The sequence below is a fragment of the Schistosoma haematobium genome, chromosome 1, assembly GCF_000699445.3.
Source record: "Schistosoma haematobium chromosome 1, whole genome shotgun sequence".
NCBI lineage: Eukaryota > Metazoa > Platyhelminthes > Trematoda > Strigeidida > Schistosomatidae > Schistosoma > Schistosoma haematobium.
The window spans coordinates 92,934,175-92,950,878 of record NC_067196.1 but is presented as its reverse complement, the minus strand read 5'-3'; the positions used below and the strand labels follow the sequence as shown (position 1 = coordinate 92,950,878).

General features: G+C 42.5%; 1 protein-coding gene across 2 annotated transcripts in view; it reads left to right on the top strand.

Moving 5' to 3' along the window:
• The first annotated feature begins 657 nt into the window (after nucleotides 1-657).
• MS3_00002485 (uncharacterized protein) overlaps nucleotides 658-16,704 on the top strand; it is a 66,156-nt gene continuing 50,109 nt past the window's right edge. The window contains exons 1-7 of one of the 2 annotated variants that reach the window (XM_051210085.1): nucleotides 658-791; nucleotides 825-1,012; nucleotides 1,045-1,160; nucleotides 1,194-1,252; nucleotides 1,284-1,370; nucleotides 11,975-12,248; nucleotides 14,018-14,197. In XM_051210085.1, the coding sequence (XP_051075580.1) occupies nucleotides 1,146-1,160; nucleotides 1,194-1,252; nucleotides 1,284-1,370; nucleotides 11,975-12,248; nucleotides 14,018-14,197 (615 nt within the window). In that variant the 5' untranslated portion in view covers nucleotides 658-791; nucleotides 825-1,012; nucleotides 1,045-1,145. Of the gene's footprint in view, nucleotides 1,013-1,044; nucleotides 1,161-1,193; nucleotides 1,253-1,283; nucleotides 1,371-11,974; nucleotides 12,249-14,017; nucleotides 14,198-16,704 lie in introns of both variants that reach the window. The other variant, XM_051210086.1, reaches the window with a different exon arrangement.

The following is a 16,704-nucleotide window of genomic DNA, read 5'->3' as shown; positions in this document are numbered from 1 at the left end:
CCAATGAAGATGCCAAAGGTATTCGGAGTTTGACAACGCTTTAGCCAGTAACACCTAATATGAATCGTACCCACCAAGTGGAATCAAATGACAGAAGTGAGGAGTTTCGAAGATATATTTGATAGGCTATCAATTTATCGAGGATCGACTGAACAAATCTCGCTAGCGATTGCAGGGGATGTTGAGCACGGCGTTCCCACTCGTGATCTGGTGCGGATGCATGACCGAGGGCCTTCAGCCGGGTGAGTCCATTAAAACCAATGTGGTCATCATCCAATGTCGAAAACTTACAGAGCTATTTATTTTGGGGATTTATTTACCGCTACACGTCCTTGGTAAGCGGTTTGTGGAACTTCCGAGAAACCAGATGTCGTAAGCTTCGAGTTGGTGTATTACTCAATAGAAACGGTCTCAAAATTATATTCGTTCACTTGACGTTAACTGTCGTCTTGAAGGATGATTGTGAACAGTTTAACGGGTGTGACTTTTGGCTCACCATTTACTGCACAGACCCAAAACCCAGATTTGTAGTGGCGATATTTCCACCTCAAGGATAAATTCATTTGTGGCTGAACTCAAATTAAATCTGAAATTGTCTTGATTTGACCGCTTCCGCAAAACCTTGCCAATTATCGAGGTAACGCACAAATCGTTTGACGATGTTGTGACCTTCAACTGCTCAGCAGCCTCCGTCAGTGGACGATGAGGCGTTGCTCGCATTTTTTGTTCACACATAAAGTGCTACGTTCCGTAATAAGGCGTCGATTGCCGAGTTATGGATTGTCGCTCAGGTATGGTGAACAGTTATTTGGTTAATGATGAAGTTATCAAAGGTTACTGTCTACTTTAGTATCTGGAAGTGATTCTGAAAGGTGCCATGGACCCATAAAATATCCACCAAATGTTTCTGAAATCCATTACTTTTTGCAAAATCACAAGATGAAAGCAGTTGCTAGTAAATCAGAAGAAGTCGAAAGAGTAGTACTCAGTATCTGGGATAAGATCCTTGAAAGTAGAACGTTTTCACTGTTTAAATGTTTTTAGTTGGTGATATCGCTTTAGTAGAAAAATACTTAAATGTGAAAATCAATTTAGGAATGATCTTTAATGCGAGCGATGTGTTGGCTTGTCTTAAGAAGAGGGACATGAGTCCTAGTGAGGTATATTTCATTGTTTCCCTTCTTACTTAACAGTGCATTTTCGGAGCTTTCATTCGTCAAAGTTGTGTGGCCGGAGATATTAAGCAGGCAAAGTAAGACAAATGTCTTTCATTCATGTCCCAGATCACACTTACGGTCGTTAAAGGAGTCTGGGGTCATTCCTAGCTCACATACGTTTTCCCATTTTCTTCATGGTTACGTTAAAGCTGGGTAAGTTTCACAGTATTTTCAAGTTAGCTCGTTGTTCTGTAACCAGTTATGATTTTGGCGCTACGAATCAGGCGTAGTTAATTAGTAGCTCTTGATATTTTTTTTAAAAATTTGCTATTGGCACTTTTTCTTTGCATAAATTTTACGTACTCGTAACTCGTCCTTTGACAGAACATAGCCATATCTTTTTTAGAGGCTACACAAAAGCTATAATCAGTGTATTTTTACCTGTTGAACCGTCTAAAGTGGGGGATTGTTCATTTATTTTTCCTGCCTACTAGCTAAAAATGTTGGAATCTCAGGTAGTTTGACAGCATTCTTTAGGTTTATCGTTGTTACTTAGATATTTATACTCCCACAAAACTACATGGAATTAGAATCGGTCAGTGACAACGTAAAACCTAGTACGTATGTACATCAGTTCAATCTACCATAACAGACATACTTTCCGACGACCGACTCGAGTTGTATTCCTTGACATTAAGGTGGCGTTCGACTGTCGATCGTGTCTATCATTAAAAGGCATATCAAAGAAGTATATTAACATTGTACAGACTCCCCACTCGAACACTTCGTTGAATCAGGGATTATGGCGAAATCTCATAGGGATTATCAACTTTGGTGTTGGTCAAGGTTGTTCGTTTCCCCCACTTTTATTTAACTTCGTCACAGACGCTTTTAAAGATAACACTTATCGTGAATTATGAGGAGTCGATCTTTTACCGGGAAGTTCTCTTTTTGATTTAGAATGTGTAGATAATATAAATCTGTTTGAAGACACTAACAAATTGCCGAGTCGTTTGACCACTTTAAGCAGCAATGTAAGCATGTCGGTAATGTGATTAGCTCTGTCTACCGACTAAAGGACGGGTATACTACTTATCTCTTCTCTTTGTTATGGCCGTGAAACATAACCCTTAAAGTTAGAGGATGTTCGTAAGTTACCAGAATTCGATTATCAATGCCTTCCAACATCGCTCATATGTGTTGAGAACATCGAATTTACAATTAGGAGGTTATGTGGAGAGCACTACGTATGGATGACAAATCGATTGATGGTATGGTGAGTTTTTACCGACTGAGGTGGTTGGGACATGTATTACTTGTGTCCAACCACCGACTACCTTGACAGACTGGTGTATGAGCAAGTTGAAAGAAAGCTAGGGGAGGTTAGACTAAAATATGGCATTACTCTATGATCTAATTGACTGTTGACCTGGGTCATGTTGGTAGATACAGATTAATTGTCTTGGGTCCACTCAATAACTTCTATCAATTGCTGGAGACTGGTTGAAATCTCACAGTTCGCAATAGCACAGCTGTATTCGCTGTTTTCTACCTCTCTACCTAACTGCAAGTTTAAAGCTAAAATGAAGTAGGACGATTGAGCATAGGTTCAACAATCTCTCGCCGTAGAAAACTTATAACTTTAGCAACTGGATTCCTTGCACAACCTTGAAATTAAGGATAGTCGGATTCACTATAGTCCACCTTTGTGATGTTCTGGAATTAGATACAGTTGAATAACCATTTTTTATGGGTCTTACTTAGATGATTCAGATGTAAGGCTTTTAAAATGGGGTTTCTGGGACGAAACAGATTCTGTATAGAAAATTAATTTTTGGTTGTCTTAAACGTCGAGATGTAACTATTTGGCATTCTGAAAAGAAAGTCAACCATCATCGGTTCCATACTTCAAAGTGGCAGACTAGCCCACAAATGTGACAGTCAGTCAGTCAGCTACAACGTAGGACCAGGCACATATGTGCTTCGGTCCAGGTTGCCATACCGCATTAGCACAGCAAGATGAACACCGGATTCATAGCAGTGGTTAGGTCAAAGGTGGTAATATATAAGAGAAAGATTGCATATAGAGATATAGTACAAGAAGAAAAAATTGGTTCGTAGAAAGAAAGGTATGAAGCGATTTTAATCTCTTAGTTTAAGGGAAGACAGGGAGTGTATACACCGACGCCATTGTGATCGATTCTGAGCCATGTCACCAAGAGTCTCCAACCATCGGTTACGATAGACACACGGACCCCAACCAAGTAGTCTGCATCTACCAACATGGCTCAGACTAGAAGTTAGTGACTTCAAGGACTGATGCCACGTTTTGGTTTGGCCGCCCCTAAGTTTCTTCCAACCATCTCCAACACCGGTTAGCATTGCACGTCGTGGTAATCGGTATTCAGGCATACGTAACACGTGGCCCAACCATCTCAGTCGATGAAGATTAACAACCTCATTAACTGATTTACCACCATTACCTAATACCCTGCGTTTAACCTCACTATTACTTACCCGGTGATCCCAACAGACGCCAGCAATATTTCTAAGGCATCTGTGGTCAAATACTAGTAGCTTACGAGTGTCTTCTACTCTTAAAGGCCATGTTTCGCTGCCGTAAAGTAAGACAGAACGGACTGCCGCGCAGTATACTCGTCCTTTTATTGATAGACGGATATCTCGCCTTCGCCATAGGTGACGTAAGTTGGCAAAGGCCAAACGAGCTTTTCGAATCCGTGCTGAGATTTCGTCCGATACCAACCCATTAGGGCTGATCAGACTTCCAAGATAAGTGAAGTTGTCGACGCGTTCGACTACTTCACTCCCTATCCTTAGTTCAGGTGTTGACGCAGACCAGTCCTGAAGCAACAACTTGCATTCAGAGGGAGAGAAGCGCATTCCAAACATTCTGGCACTGTTGCTTAGTGCTACCAGAAGACTCTGCATTTTATCAGCGTCTTCACCAAACAGGACTATGTTATCTGCGTATTCTAAGTCGATAAGTGGACCTCCTGGTAGGAGATCAATACCCGAGAAATCAGTCGACGAGAATGTTATTTCCATCAGTAGGTCTATGATGAAGTTAAACAGAAATGGAGGAAGTGGACAGCCTTGACGGACACCACTTGAGGTTGCAAAAGTAGATGACAGTTCGTCATAAGCTCTGACTCGACTAGTAGTGTTCGAGTAAAGAGCCTTTACAAGGTTTATGTACTTCTGAGGTACGCCTTTCAATGACAGACACTGCCACAGAATCTCGCGGTCTACCGAGTCAAATGCTGCTTTTAAGTCAAGAAAGACCACCACTGTCGGACGCCGATAAGTATGCCTATGTTCTAGAACCTGATGAATGGTGAATATGTGGTCGATGCAGCCACGACCAGGTCTGAAGCCAGCTTGATTCTCTCGTGTTTGCAGTTCACGAGTCTTAGTTAGGCGTCTGATAATTATCGAGGCTAGTATTTTAGATATTATATTAGTTAAACTAATCCCTCTGTGGTTGTCACAGGATGATTTTGACCCTCTCATATATAATGGGACGATAAGTGATTGTGACCAGTTAGATGGAATAACGTCTAACTCCCAGATCGTAGCTAAAATATTAGTCAACCTAATCGCTAAAATTGGACCACCATCCTTAAAGACCTCTGGAGCCAGTCCATCTGGACCAGCTGCCCTTCCTCGTTTCAGATTAACTATAGCCTTTTGAACTTCAGCAAGAGTTGGGGGACCTACTTCAATGTTCCATTCACACTGTCTGGGAATGGAGGATAGTTGTAGAGTAGCTGAAGGCCAGCTGAGCTGTTCTCTGAAATGTTCCGCCCATCGTTCTAAACGTCTGGACTGGGAGCAGATGAAGGTGTAGTCTTTTTTCGAAATAGTCTGGCTTACACTTGATTTACTGATTCCAGTTTCTTTTATTAGTCTGTAGATCTGTCTTGCGTTCTGTATAGTCGCCGCCTTTTCCATCTCTTTTGCTTTCGATGCCCACCACTGCTCACGGTCGTTTCTTAGACTTTTTCTTAACTTAGATCTGATTTGTTGTCGCTCTTCATTATGTTCGGAACCTGATGGGACGAGTTTGCGAGAATCCATCAGTGTGTTAGACTTCGAAGAAATCCACTGGTTCTTTGTAACTCTGTGGTTTAAGTCACTAATAGATGTTATTGTTGTTTCCACAGCTGCTTGTATATCTTTCCAAGCAATATCTGGGTCAGCCTCGTCTTCAGAAGTACCTAATTGTGACCTCAGTTGTTCCTGGAACCTATTTTTGGTTTTCTCGTTACTCAACTCAGTTCTAATGGGTCTTTTTAATGTGGCTTTTTTGCGTCCATTGAGGCGCAAGCAAATGCGTGCCCGTATTAGGGCATGGTCGGAGTCCAAGCAGGTACTCCAGAATGAGCGACAATCTTGTACCGACCCTCTCTAACGATGACTGATGGCAATATGGTCTATTTGAGTCCATCCCCGATCGAAGCTGCTACCATGATGCGGTGGTCGGGCTTGCCTATCGTGATGACCCAACCGAGCTATATTGTCTGGAACATATGTTCCTGCAGGTTCTACCATGCCAGGCAGGTCGATTGGTGAACGGTAAGACTAAAAGCAGCAACTCAAGGTCTGAGGGCGAAGTCGTACTGCTGACTGTAGAGAGGTGTGACAGCAGTAAGGTGTTTCCTTCAGACAACCAGCATGACAGCGATGCTGCCTTCCCACAAGGAGGGGTGGGGTTAGAAAAGGTCGACCCTAAAAATGCACACCTCACCTTACCTCACGGATTTCCGTCTCCAGAGGTAAGGCCCTTTGAAGAAGGGAGCTAACACGTCAAAAACCTTCCACAAAAAGACCGTGCGCGATTGGCCTCAAGCAGTTGTCCCTTGGGCTCTGCGGTCACGCTCCCAGGTCGTCAAGACCAACACTAATCCTATTTCCTTTTCAGGTTCCTCAAGAAATACCCTTCCTTGGTGTGGGCAGCCGGGAAGTGGCATCAGCCCTCATACCCGTAACAGCACAAGAGACCAAGGTGGTCACATTCAAATCCTTCCTACACCTCCTAATACCTCTCTTATCTCCCCGACTAACCCTCCTCACGTCTCTTTATCACCTCGCACCGCTAGGGCAAACGATTCGAGTACGTGGAACGCCATTCCTGGTCTCCTGAAACCACGCTCTAAACTATACGTAGGAGCTTTTAACGTACGAACACTTTGCCAAATAGGACAGCAGACTTCCTTAGCTAAAACTTTAGAATCTCGCGCCATCGATGTGTGCTGCGTCTCCGAAACGCGCATACAGGATCCAAGTAGCGTCATTCATTTGACCTCACCTTGCCAAAATAAGGAACCGACTCGATTTACGCTTCGTGTATCTGGAAGCCCTGATTCTGCTTCCTGTGGCCTCGCCGGCGTAGGTATAGCATTGAGTCCTAGGGAAGAACTAGCTCTCTTAGAGTGGATCCCAGTAGACAGTCGTTTGTGTGCTGTCCAACTAAATGGAACAGTAAGGATCCGAAAAGATGGGGACACTCGTCGTTGCCTCTTCGTCGTCTCTGCCTATTCTCCCACTGACTGCAGCACAGATGATGTAAAAGATGAGTTTTACAGAAAGCTCTCCGACCTTCTCCGAAAAGATAGGTGCTTGGATGTAATAATAATGGCCGGTGATTTTAATGCTCAAGTATGTAAATTAAGATACTTGGGTGGATCTTATGGTGTCGTGGCTCAAAGAACAGATAATGGCGACCGTCTGTTGCAGCTATGCTCAGATAACCGCCTGTTCCTTACAAATACTAACTTTAAGCATAAGGAAGAACATCTTTTAACATGGCGACCCCCTAATTCGTCCTAACGTTGGACCCAAATAGATCAAATCGTAATCAGCCATTGATGGAGGGGCTCGATAGAAGACTGTCGCTCATTCTGGAGCACATGCCTAGATTCAGATCATGCTCTAGTGCGAGCGCGTATCTGTCTGCGTCTTACTGGACGTAGGAAAGTCGCTGCAAGGAAACCTCTTAGGGGCCTACTAAATGACAGTCAAGCTAAGAGTATATTTCAGGAACAACTAGGCAAACAGTTAGGCAGCCATGTATGTGATGCCCACCCCGATGCAGCATGGAATGATATCCGAAAAGCTGTGGAAACAGCAGTGATATCTGCTAGTAAGGTAAACCAGAAGGTTAGGGAGCAACACTGGATCTCAACAGCATCTATCTCATTGATAGATGCTCGGAAACTCATCCCATCTGGCTCTGAACATAATGAAGAGCGGAGTCAGCTTAAGCGCAAGCTGACAAGAAGTCTACGCAATGATCGCGAACAGTGGTGGGTAGCGAAAGCAAGAGAGATGGAAAAGGCAGCGGCAATAGGTAATAGCAGACAATTGTTCAGACTTGTTAAGGAAACAGGAATTAGGAACCCGACCATTAGCGAAACAATCTCAGAGAAAGATGGACATATTATACATTCTCAATCCAGGAGATTGGATCGATGGGCAGAACACTTTAGGGATCAGTTAAACTGGCCTTCAGCCACACTTCGGTTTCCCACGATCTCTAGTCAACCTGAATGTCAAGTTAGTGTAGGTCCTCCGTCCTTTTACGAAGTTGAAAAAGCCATAGGAAATCTGAAACGAGGGAGAGCAGCAGGCCCTGACAGGTTTACTCCTGAGATTTTTAAGGATGGTGGTCCAGTATTAGTAGTGAGATCAACTGAGGTGTTGGGTAGAATTTGGGAACTGGACGTAATCCCATCTGACTAGTCTCAATCACTGATTGTGCCAGTCTATAAGAAAGGACAAAAGTCCTCTTGTGACAATCACAGAGGAATCAGTTTGACCAATATAGTGTCTAAAATATTAGCTTCAATAATACTTCGACGCCTAATCAAAGCTCGTGAAGAGCAGATTAGAGAAAACCAGGCCGGTTTTCGACCTGGACGTGGTTGTATAGATCAGATATTCACACTACGTCACGTTCTAGAACACAGACACACATTCAGACGCCCCACAATGGTAGTATTTCTCGACCTTAAGGCGGCATTTGACTCTGTTGATCGTGAGGTTCTATGGCAGTGTTTGTCACTGAAAGGAGTACAAAAGAAGTACATTAACCTTATAAAGGCTCTCTACTCGAACACAACTGGTAGAGTGAGAGCTTATGGCGAACTGTCATCGGAATTGATTACCTCAAGTGGTGTTCGTCAGGGCTGTCCACTCTCCCCATTCTTGTTCAACTTTGTGGTCGACGTACTTTTAGAGATAACACTCTCCTCATCTAAATTTCCAGGGGTTGAACTTGTACCGGGAGGTTCACTTGTTGACTTAGAATATGCCGATGACATAGTTCTATTTGGTGAAGATGCTGACAAAATGCAGAGTCTACTGACCACTCTAAGCAACAATGCAAGCATGTTCGGGATGCGATTCTCTCCCTCGAAATGCAAAATGTTGCTTCAGGATTGGGTTACATCGACACCCGAACTAGTGATAGGGAGTGAAGTAGTTGAGTGTGTCGACCGCTTCACTTATCTTGGAAGTCTCATCAGCCCTTGTGGTCTGGTGTGTGACGAAATCTCAGCACGGATACAGAAGGCTCGACTAGCTTTTGCCAACTTGCGTCATTTATGGCGTAGGCGAGATATCCGTCTATCAACCAAAGGACGTGTTTACTGCGCAGCAGTTCGTTCCGTCCTACATTATGGCAGTGAAACATGGCCGGTAAGAGTAGAGGATATCCGTAGGCTACTAGTATTTGATCATAGGTGTCTTCGAAACATTGCTCGTATATCATGGGACCATCGAGTAAGTAACACAGTTGTTAGGAAACGGGTACTAGGTAAGGATGGCAAATCAATTGATGACGTAGTGAAACTTCATCAGTTGAGATGGCTGGGACACGTGTTACGTATGCCGAACGACCGACTGCCTCGACGTGCTATGTTCAGTGGTATAGGAGTAGGTTGGAAGAAAGCTAGGGGCGGCCAGACCAAAAGATGGCACAAGTCCATGAAGTCACTGACAAGTGGACTGAGCCATGTTCGTAGGTGTAGACTACCTGGTTGGGGACCGCGAGATGATAGCAACCGATGGTTAGAGACCCTGAATGACATGGCTAAAAATCGTTTGCAATGGCGCAGGTGCATCCACTCTCTGTGTTCTCCCAAATTCTAATCTTCTGAATCCTTTATGTCCCTTTTTTCCTCTTTCCAAATTTATTTCACTGTATTATACTCTTTAAATAACATCTCCAAACCCTAATCTTCCCGATTACTGCTTATACTCTTATTACCTCTACCACTACGGGATTTGAATCGACAACTGCATCTTTGTGCTAATGTGGTGTGGCAACTCGAACTGATGTATGTGCGTACAAAGTTCTACGTTGTTACTGACTGACTGACTGACTGATTTGAGTCCATCGTTGGTTTGGTGTAGGGGGTTGTCATGTTAGACGATGTCTCTCCTTATGCTTAAAATGAGTGTTTGCTAAAAATAAGCGATTGTCTGAGCACAGTTGCAGCAGACGATCACCATTATCTGTTCGTTGTGCCGGAATACTAAAATACCCACCTAAATGTCTTTCTGTTTGGTTTAAACTACCTATCTCGGGATTGAATTCACCTGCTACGAGTACTGTGTCTGAGCGTTTAGCTTTCTGAAGAAGTTCAGAAAGCTTTCTGTAAAATTCATCTTTCACATCATCTGAGCTTCAGTCAGTGGGAGCGTAGGCAGAAACGATAAAAAGGTAACGACGTGTGTTCCTATCCTTCCGAGTTCTTACGGAGCCGTTTAGCCGAACAGCATATAGACGACTGTTGACGGGGATCCACTCTAGCAGTGCTTGTTCCGCCCTCATGCTTAGTGCTATGCCTACACCTGCCAGTCCACGAGAATTGGCCATCGGGTCACCAGATACACGTAGGGTGTATCTCGTTGGCTCTCCGTTTTGACGAGGTGAGGTCAAGTGAATGACCACACTGGAATCCTGTATGCGTGTTTCGGAGACACAGCATACATCAATGGTAAGAGACTCTAGGGTTTTAGCCAAGGAAGCCTGCTGACCGATTTGACATAGGGTGCGTACGTTGAAGGCTCCAATGTGTAGTTTGGAGAGAGGTTTCAGTAGATCTGGGACAGTGTTTTGAGCACTAGAATTGGTGACACTTGAGGAGGAAGCCGAAAGAGGAAGTTTAGAGTTGAAAGTCGATGTAGGAGGAATAATAGGAATTGAAGATGGAGGTTGATTATGGATACAGTGGTCTTGAGTGCTGTTAGAGGTATGAGGGCGTTTATCACTTCCCGGTTGCCCACACCGTAGAAGGGTTCTTCTGGAGGTACCAGAAAAGGAAATTGGATTAGAGGTGGTCTCAGTGACCTGGGAGCGTGACCGCAGAGCCCAAGGGACAACTGCTTGAGGCCGGTCACGCACGGCCTTTTCGTGGAAGGTTATTAATGTGTTAGCTCCCTTCTTCAAAGGGCCTTACCTCTGGAGACGGAAATCCGTGAGGTAAGGTGAGGTGTGCATTTTTAGGGTCGACCTTTTCTAACCCCACCCCTCCTTGTGGGAAGGCAGCATCGCTGTCATGCTGGTTGTCTGAAGGAAACACCTTACTGCTGTCACACCTCTGTACAGTCAGCAGTCCGACTTCGCCCTCAGACCTTGAGTTTGTTGCTTTTAGTCTTACCGCTCTTCAACCGACCTGTCTGACATGGTAGGACCTTGAGTAACGGTTGTTCCAGCCAGTATAGCTCGGTTGCTTCACCACGATAGGCAAGCCCGACCACCACGTCAAGGTAGCAACAACGGTCGGGCACAAATGTGACAGTTCCTGAGGGACTATAAGGTGTGATTAAGTGTCGATCGTAGACTTCATGAAGTAAAAGGAGAGGGTGATTTGCTTAGTTACATCACATCTTAATGTATATCATTGTAAAATCTGAAAAATTCCCATCATATTAAAAACACATGTGAATGAAGAATGTTCTTTTCAATAAATCCTCTTCAGGTTCTGCAATTATTTACTCAAATTAATAGTTCCTAATTCACATGCTATAATTTTAAACAATGTATTTGCCTTGAACCTGGCCACTTGTTGAATTATTAATTTGAATATATAACTGTAGAATCGGAAGAGAATTTATTAAAAAGAATATGTTTCTATATCACTGTCCTTGTAAGTTTTTCTCTATGTTTATTTCTTTCATTCTTGATGCTGGGAAGTGTAGCAGTTTTTGTTACAATATTCCTAAGTCTTGATGATCAGATGAAAGTCACATCGGCACATTAATCCAATTTAGAACGCTTCATAACAGTACAAAAGAAAATCAAGTTTGAATGTATATACAATGAAAGAGATAAAAGTAACTAATGTCTAATACTATGTTTAAGATCTGGAGATCAAATGCGATTTTCGCTTATTAGGGAAATTCATTTTGTATTTCTGGTTAGGTGCCAATCTAGTGGTTATATTTCTAGATCATTAACTGTTTGGTTATGACTGCGAGCCCTGCTTTACTCGATAACGTTTGGCTACTGTTTGACAACAGTAGACGTTTCGTAACCGATATTGCTCATAACCACTTCATAAACATGTATTAAATTACTCAGCTACGCTGTTCTATTATTCAGATTTTTTTCTAGCAGTGACTAATGCTTCATTTCTATTCTCTGAGGTCTAGACTTCATTTAGATTTAGAATAGCCATATGAAGTATATACCTAATGGTTTCTGCAACAGAACAATGAATATGCAAATATTTTATCAACAATCATCTACCGTCTTTTATGTATCTTAAAATTGTACACCTGTTTTGCAGGTTGCCTAATAAGTTGGTTTCTTTGCAAGAAAAGTTGTCAGTTATCGGTTTATGGCCATCGAGAATTGGGTATGAAAGTATCTTGTCTGCTTATGCCGATCTTGGGGACAAAAGTAGTTTGATGAAAACTCTAGATGAAGCCCTCACTGTTCTTCAGCCTGTAAAAGCCGAAATGAAGCAAATTGATTCTCACGTATTTCCTCCGTCATTTATTTTGGATATTTACATAAAGCTCGTTTGTTCGCAAAAAGACCCCAGTGCAACATGTCGCGAAGTACGATATTTTTTATGTTGATTATAAAATTTTATTTTTCTTGACCTTAATCGAATGTATTTTCCACTATATTGTTGATAGCTTCAAACATTCCGTTTTCGTTCATCTTATATTTTCTTTCTCAATTTTATAAAGCTAAGTTGAGGTAAGATAATTTTTTATCTGATGATAATCCCGATTTCATTAATTTGTTTCACAATAATCAACGAAGTATTTGGGATAAATCTAGTGAATACAACTCCACATGTATCTCTTCTAGAGTTGATGCCGGTCCCGAACCTGAGTAAAGAAGGAGGGTTGGGCATGAGGTCTGCAACCCCATTCTGTAGAAAATATCTTCCTGAAAAAACACTAACCAGAATGAACAATTTCAACCATCTAAACCTCGCACTGGGAGTTGAAGGATCTTCATTCAGAATAGTTATGATGTCTTATAGTGAAAGCCGAGATTCTTCGGAAGTCACGAAGCCGATGTCTTTTCTAAAAACCACACAAACCATTAATACAACCAAATGCCCTGGTATGGCCGAGTGAGGTGGGCTCGCCCTCCCTCTCGAAATGCTCTCACACGGCCACTCGTATACAGCCTCTGCCAGGGAAGTCCTACTCATTGCCTTCTCGTGGCATTACTGTTGCTTAAGAAAATGAAAGGACAAAAGGCGAATGTCCGGCGCTTTAACCGGATCCCAAACCAATGGTGCATATGGGCCCCAATATCCTGAGGGAACAAATGGCGTATGAACCGACCGTTGGTCACCGACTACCATGAAACTGCATCTCCTCACGATGCTCCACTGCCTTGTGGGTCAGACCTTTTGGTCAAAGGCTCGGGTTGTGGCCCCACTAAGAAAACCACCTGCTTCGGTCTGGGCACCCGGGCAGTATCACAGCCCACACACAAAGATGATGAAATGTCGATATTTTGGAAAATAATCGTCTTGCTTCGATCAACAATCAAACGATTCACATCATCATTATTATTACTATTATTGTTACTATTATTATTTTTTACGTCATTTATTCACTCTCTTTTATTCCCACTTTATTTATCCTTATTTTTAGACTCATTCAGCAGTTCGCCTATGGTGGAAATTCGGTTCGATCTAAACGTTCTCGAGTCACTGCCTGGTTGAAAATTGTATGCTACCAATACATACGAATACTAAATCAGTTTTTCTGAAACCACGTGCACCATTCAAACTGTCTACCTTCAACGTTCGCACACTTATGCAGGTCGGATAACAGATAGGGCTGGCTATGTCTTTGGGAAGTCTTAATATCGACGTTTGTTGTCTATGCGGGACCCGTATTCAAGATTCTGGTGAAGTATTACAAATTCGTTCTCCATCTGTCGCTTCAAGAAGCTTGTTTTACGTGCGTTTATCCGGGGACCCTGTGGCATCTTCATCTGGTCTTGCTGGCGTTGGTGTCGCACTAAGCGCTAGAGCTGAGGCAGCACTGATCGATTGGATTCCGATTAACAGTCGGTTATGTGCTGTTAGATTAGAGAGTTCCATCAAAGTGAGAAGAAATCGGTGTGAGAAACCATGTCTTTTCGTCATCTCCGCCTATGTCCCGACAGATTGCAGCCCGGATGCAGTCAAGGATGAATTCTACCACCAGTTAACTGTTCGTATCCACAAATCAGTTGTTTACGAAAAAACGCAGTCTAGTTACGAATCAAAATTATTGAACATTTTTTCCAAGTGTATTTTATATTCTTGTTTAAAACGACTGAACATCATCGTACTACTTTTCTTTCTTCATAGATATTGAAAAAAATGCCTCTAATACTTGGCCCAAACACTTTTGCATCGGATGCAGTCAGAATTCTCCTAGCTCGTGGACGTCCTGCAGCTGCTCTAGAAGTTTTTAAGATGATGGATCCGGAGAATATGAATAGCGCATATTTGTATTCATTACTTCATTTTGCTGTTCTTGGCGGTTTGGTTAGTTGTCCACGTATTATTATTATTACAATTATTATTTCGCTTTATATTTCCATTGTGACTCTTTTTGTAGATAGTGTGAATGTGTTGCTGAAATGTTGGACATATATTATATGTTTGTCCACGAATTTTCAGGTTCAGTTTTATTTAGATGAATGTTTATGTAATATACAAAAAATTGTGTAACATCACTGTTGTCTATGATTTTTACTCATATCGTATTATCTAGAGTCAGTCAGCCAACTACAACGTAGGACCAGGCACATATATGCATCGGTCCAAGTTGCCACACCTCATTAGCATGACAAGCTAAACACGGAATTCATAGAAGTAGTCGCTTCAACGGTAGTAATATATAAAATAAAGATTGTGTACAAGGATATGATATATGGAGAAGGAATTAGTTGGTAGGAAGAAAGATATAAAGCGATTTTAATCTCATGTTTTATGGGGACATAAGGAGTGTATACACTAACGCCATTGTGATCGATTCTGAACCCTGTCACCAAGAATACTCGTTCCTTTATTAATAGACGGATATCTCGCCTTCGCCATAGGTGACGTACATTGGCAAAAGTCAGACGAGTTATTTGGTTCCATGCTGAGATTTCGTCAGACACCGACCTATTAGGGCTGATCAAACATCCAAGATCAGTGAAGTTGTCAACGCGTTCGACTACTTCACTCCCTATCCTTAGTTCAGGTGTTGACGCAGACCAGTCCTGAAGCAACAACTTGCATTTAGAGGGAGAGAAGCGCATTCCAAACATTCTGGCATTGTTGCTTAGTGCTACCAGAAGACTCTGCATTTTATCAGCGTCTTCACCAAACAGGACTATGTTATCTGCGTATTCTAAGTCGATAAGTGGACCTCCTGGGAAGAGACTAGTGCCCAAAGATCGAGTCGACGAATACGTTATTTCTATCAGTATGCCTTGATGGACACCACTTGAGGTTGCAAAAGTAGATGACAGTTCGCCATAAGCTCTGACTCAAGTAGTAGTGTTAAAGTAAAGAGCCTTCAAGTATAGACAGTGATAAAGAACCTTTCGGTCTACAGAATCAAATGCTGCTCTTAAGTCAAGTAAAACTGTCATTGTCGAACGCTGATAGGCATGCCTGTGTTCTAGAACCTGACAAATGGTCACTATATATGGTCGATGCGGCCACGACCAGGTCTGAAGCCAGCTTGATTCTCTCGTGTTTGCAGTTCACGAGTCTTAGTTAGGCGTCTGATAATTATCGAGGCTAGTATTTTAGATATTATATTAGTTAAACTAATCCCTCTGTGGTTGTCACAGGATGATTTTGACCCTCTCATATATAATGGGACGATAAGTGATTGTGACCAGTCAGATGGAATAACGTCTAACTCCCAGATCTTAGCTAAAATATTAGTCAACCTAATCGCTAAAATTGGACCACCATCCTTAAAGACCTCTGGAGCCAGTCCATCTGGACCAGCTGCCCTTCCTCGTTTCAGATTAACTATAGCCTTTTGAACTTCAGCAAGAGTTGGGGGACCTACTTCAATGTTCCATTCACACTGTCTGGGAATGGAGGATAGTTGTAGAGTAGCTGAAGGCCAGCTGAGCTGTTCTCTGAAATGTTCCGCCCATCGTTCTAAACGTCTGGACTGGGAGCAGATGAGAGTATCGTCTTTTTCCGAAATAATCTCACTTACACTTGACTTATTAGTTCCTGTTTCTTTTATTAGTCTGTAAAGCTGTCTTGTGTTTTCTATAGTCGCCGCCTTTTCCATCTCTTTTGCTTTCGATGCCCACCACTGCTCACGGTCGTTTCTTAGACTTTTTCTTAACTTAGATCTGATTTGTTGTCGCTCTTCATTATGTTCGGAACCTGATGGGACGAGTTTGCGAGAATCCATCAGTGTGTTAGACTTCGAAGAAATCCACTGGTTCTTTGTAACTCTGTGGTTTAAGTCACTAATAGATGTTATTGTTGTTTCCACAGCTGCTTGTATATCTTTCCAAGCAACATCTGGGTCAGCTTCGTTTTCAGAAGTACCTAAGTGTGACTTTGGTTGTTCCTGTAATCTGATTTTGGCTACCTCGTCACTCAATTCAATCATAATGGATCTTCTTAATATGTTTTTTGGTGTCCTACGAGGCACAAGCAGATGCGTGCTCGTATTAGAGCATGATCGGAGTTCAAAGAGGTATTCCAGAACGAGCGACAGTCTTCTATCGAGCCTCTCTAACGATGACTGATGGCAATATGGTCTAGTTGAGTTGATCGTTGGTTTGGTGCAGGGTGTCGCCATGTTAGACGATGTCTCTCCTTATGCTTAAAATGAGTGTTTGCTAAGAATAAGCGATTGTCTGAGCACAGTTGCAGCAGACGATCACCATTATCTGTTCGTTGTGCCGGAATACTAAAATACCCACCTAAATGTCTTTCTGTTTGGTTTAAACTACCTATCTCGGGATTGAATTCACCTGCTACGAGTACTGTGTCTGAGCGTTTAGCTTTCTGAAGAAGTTCAG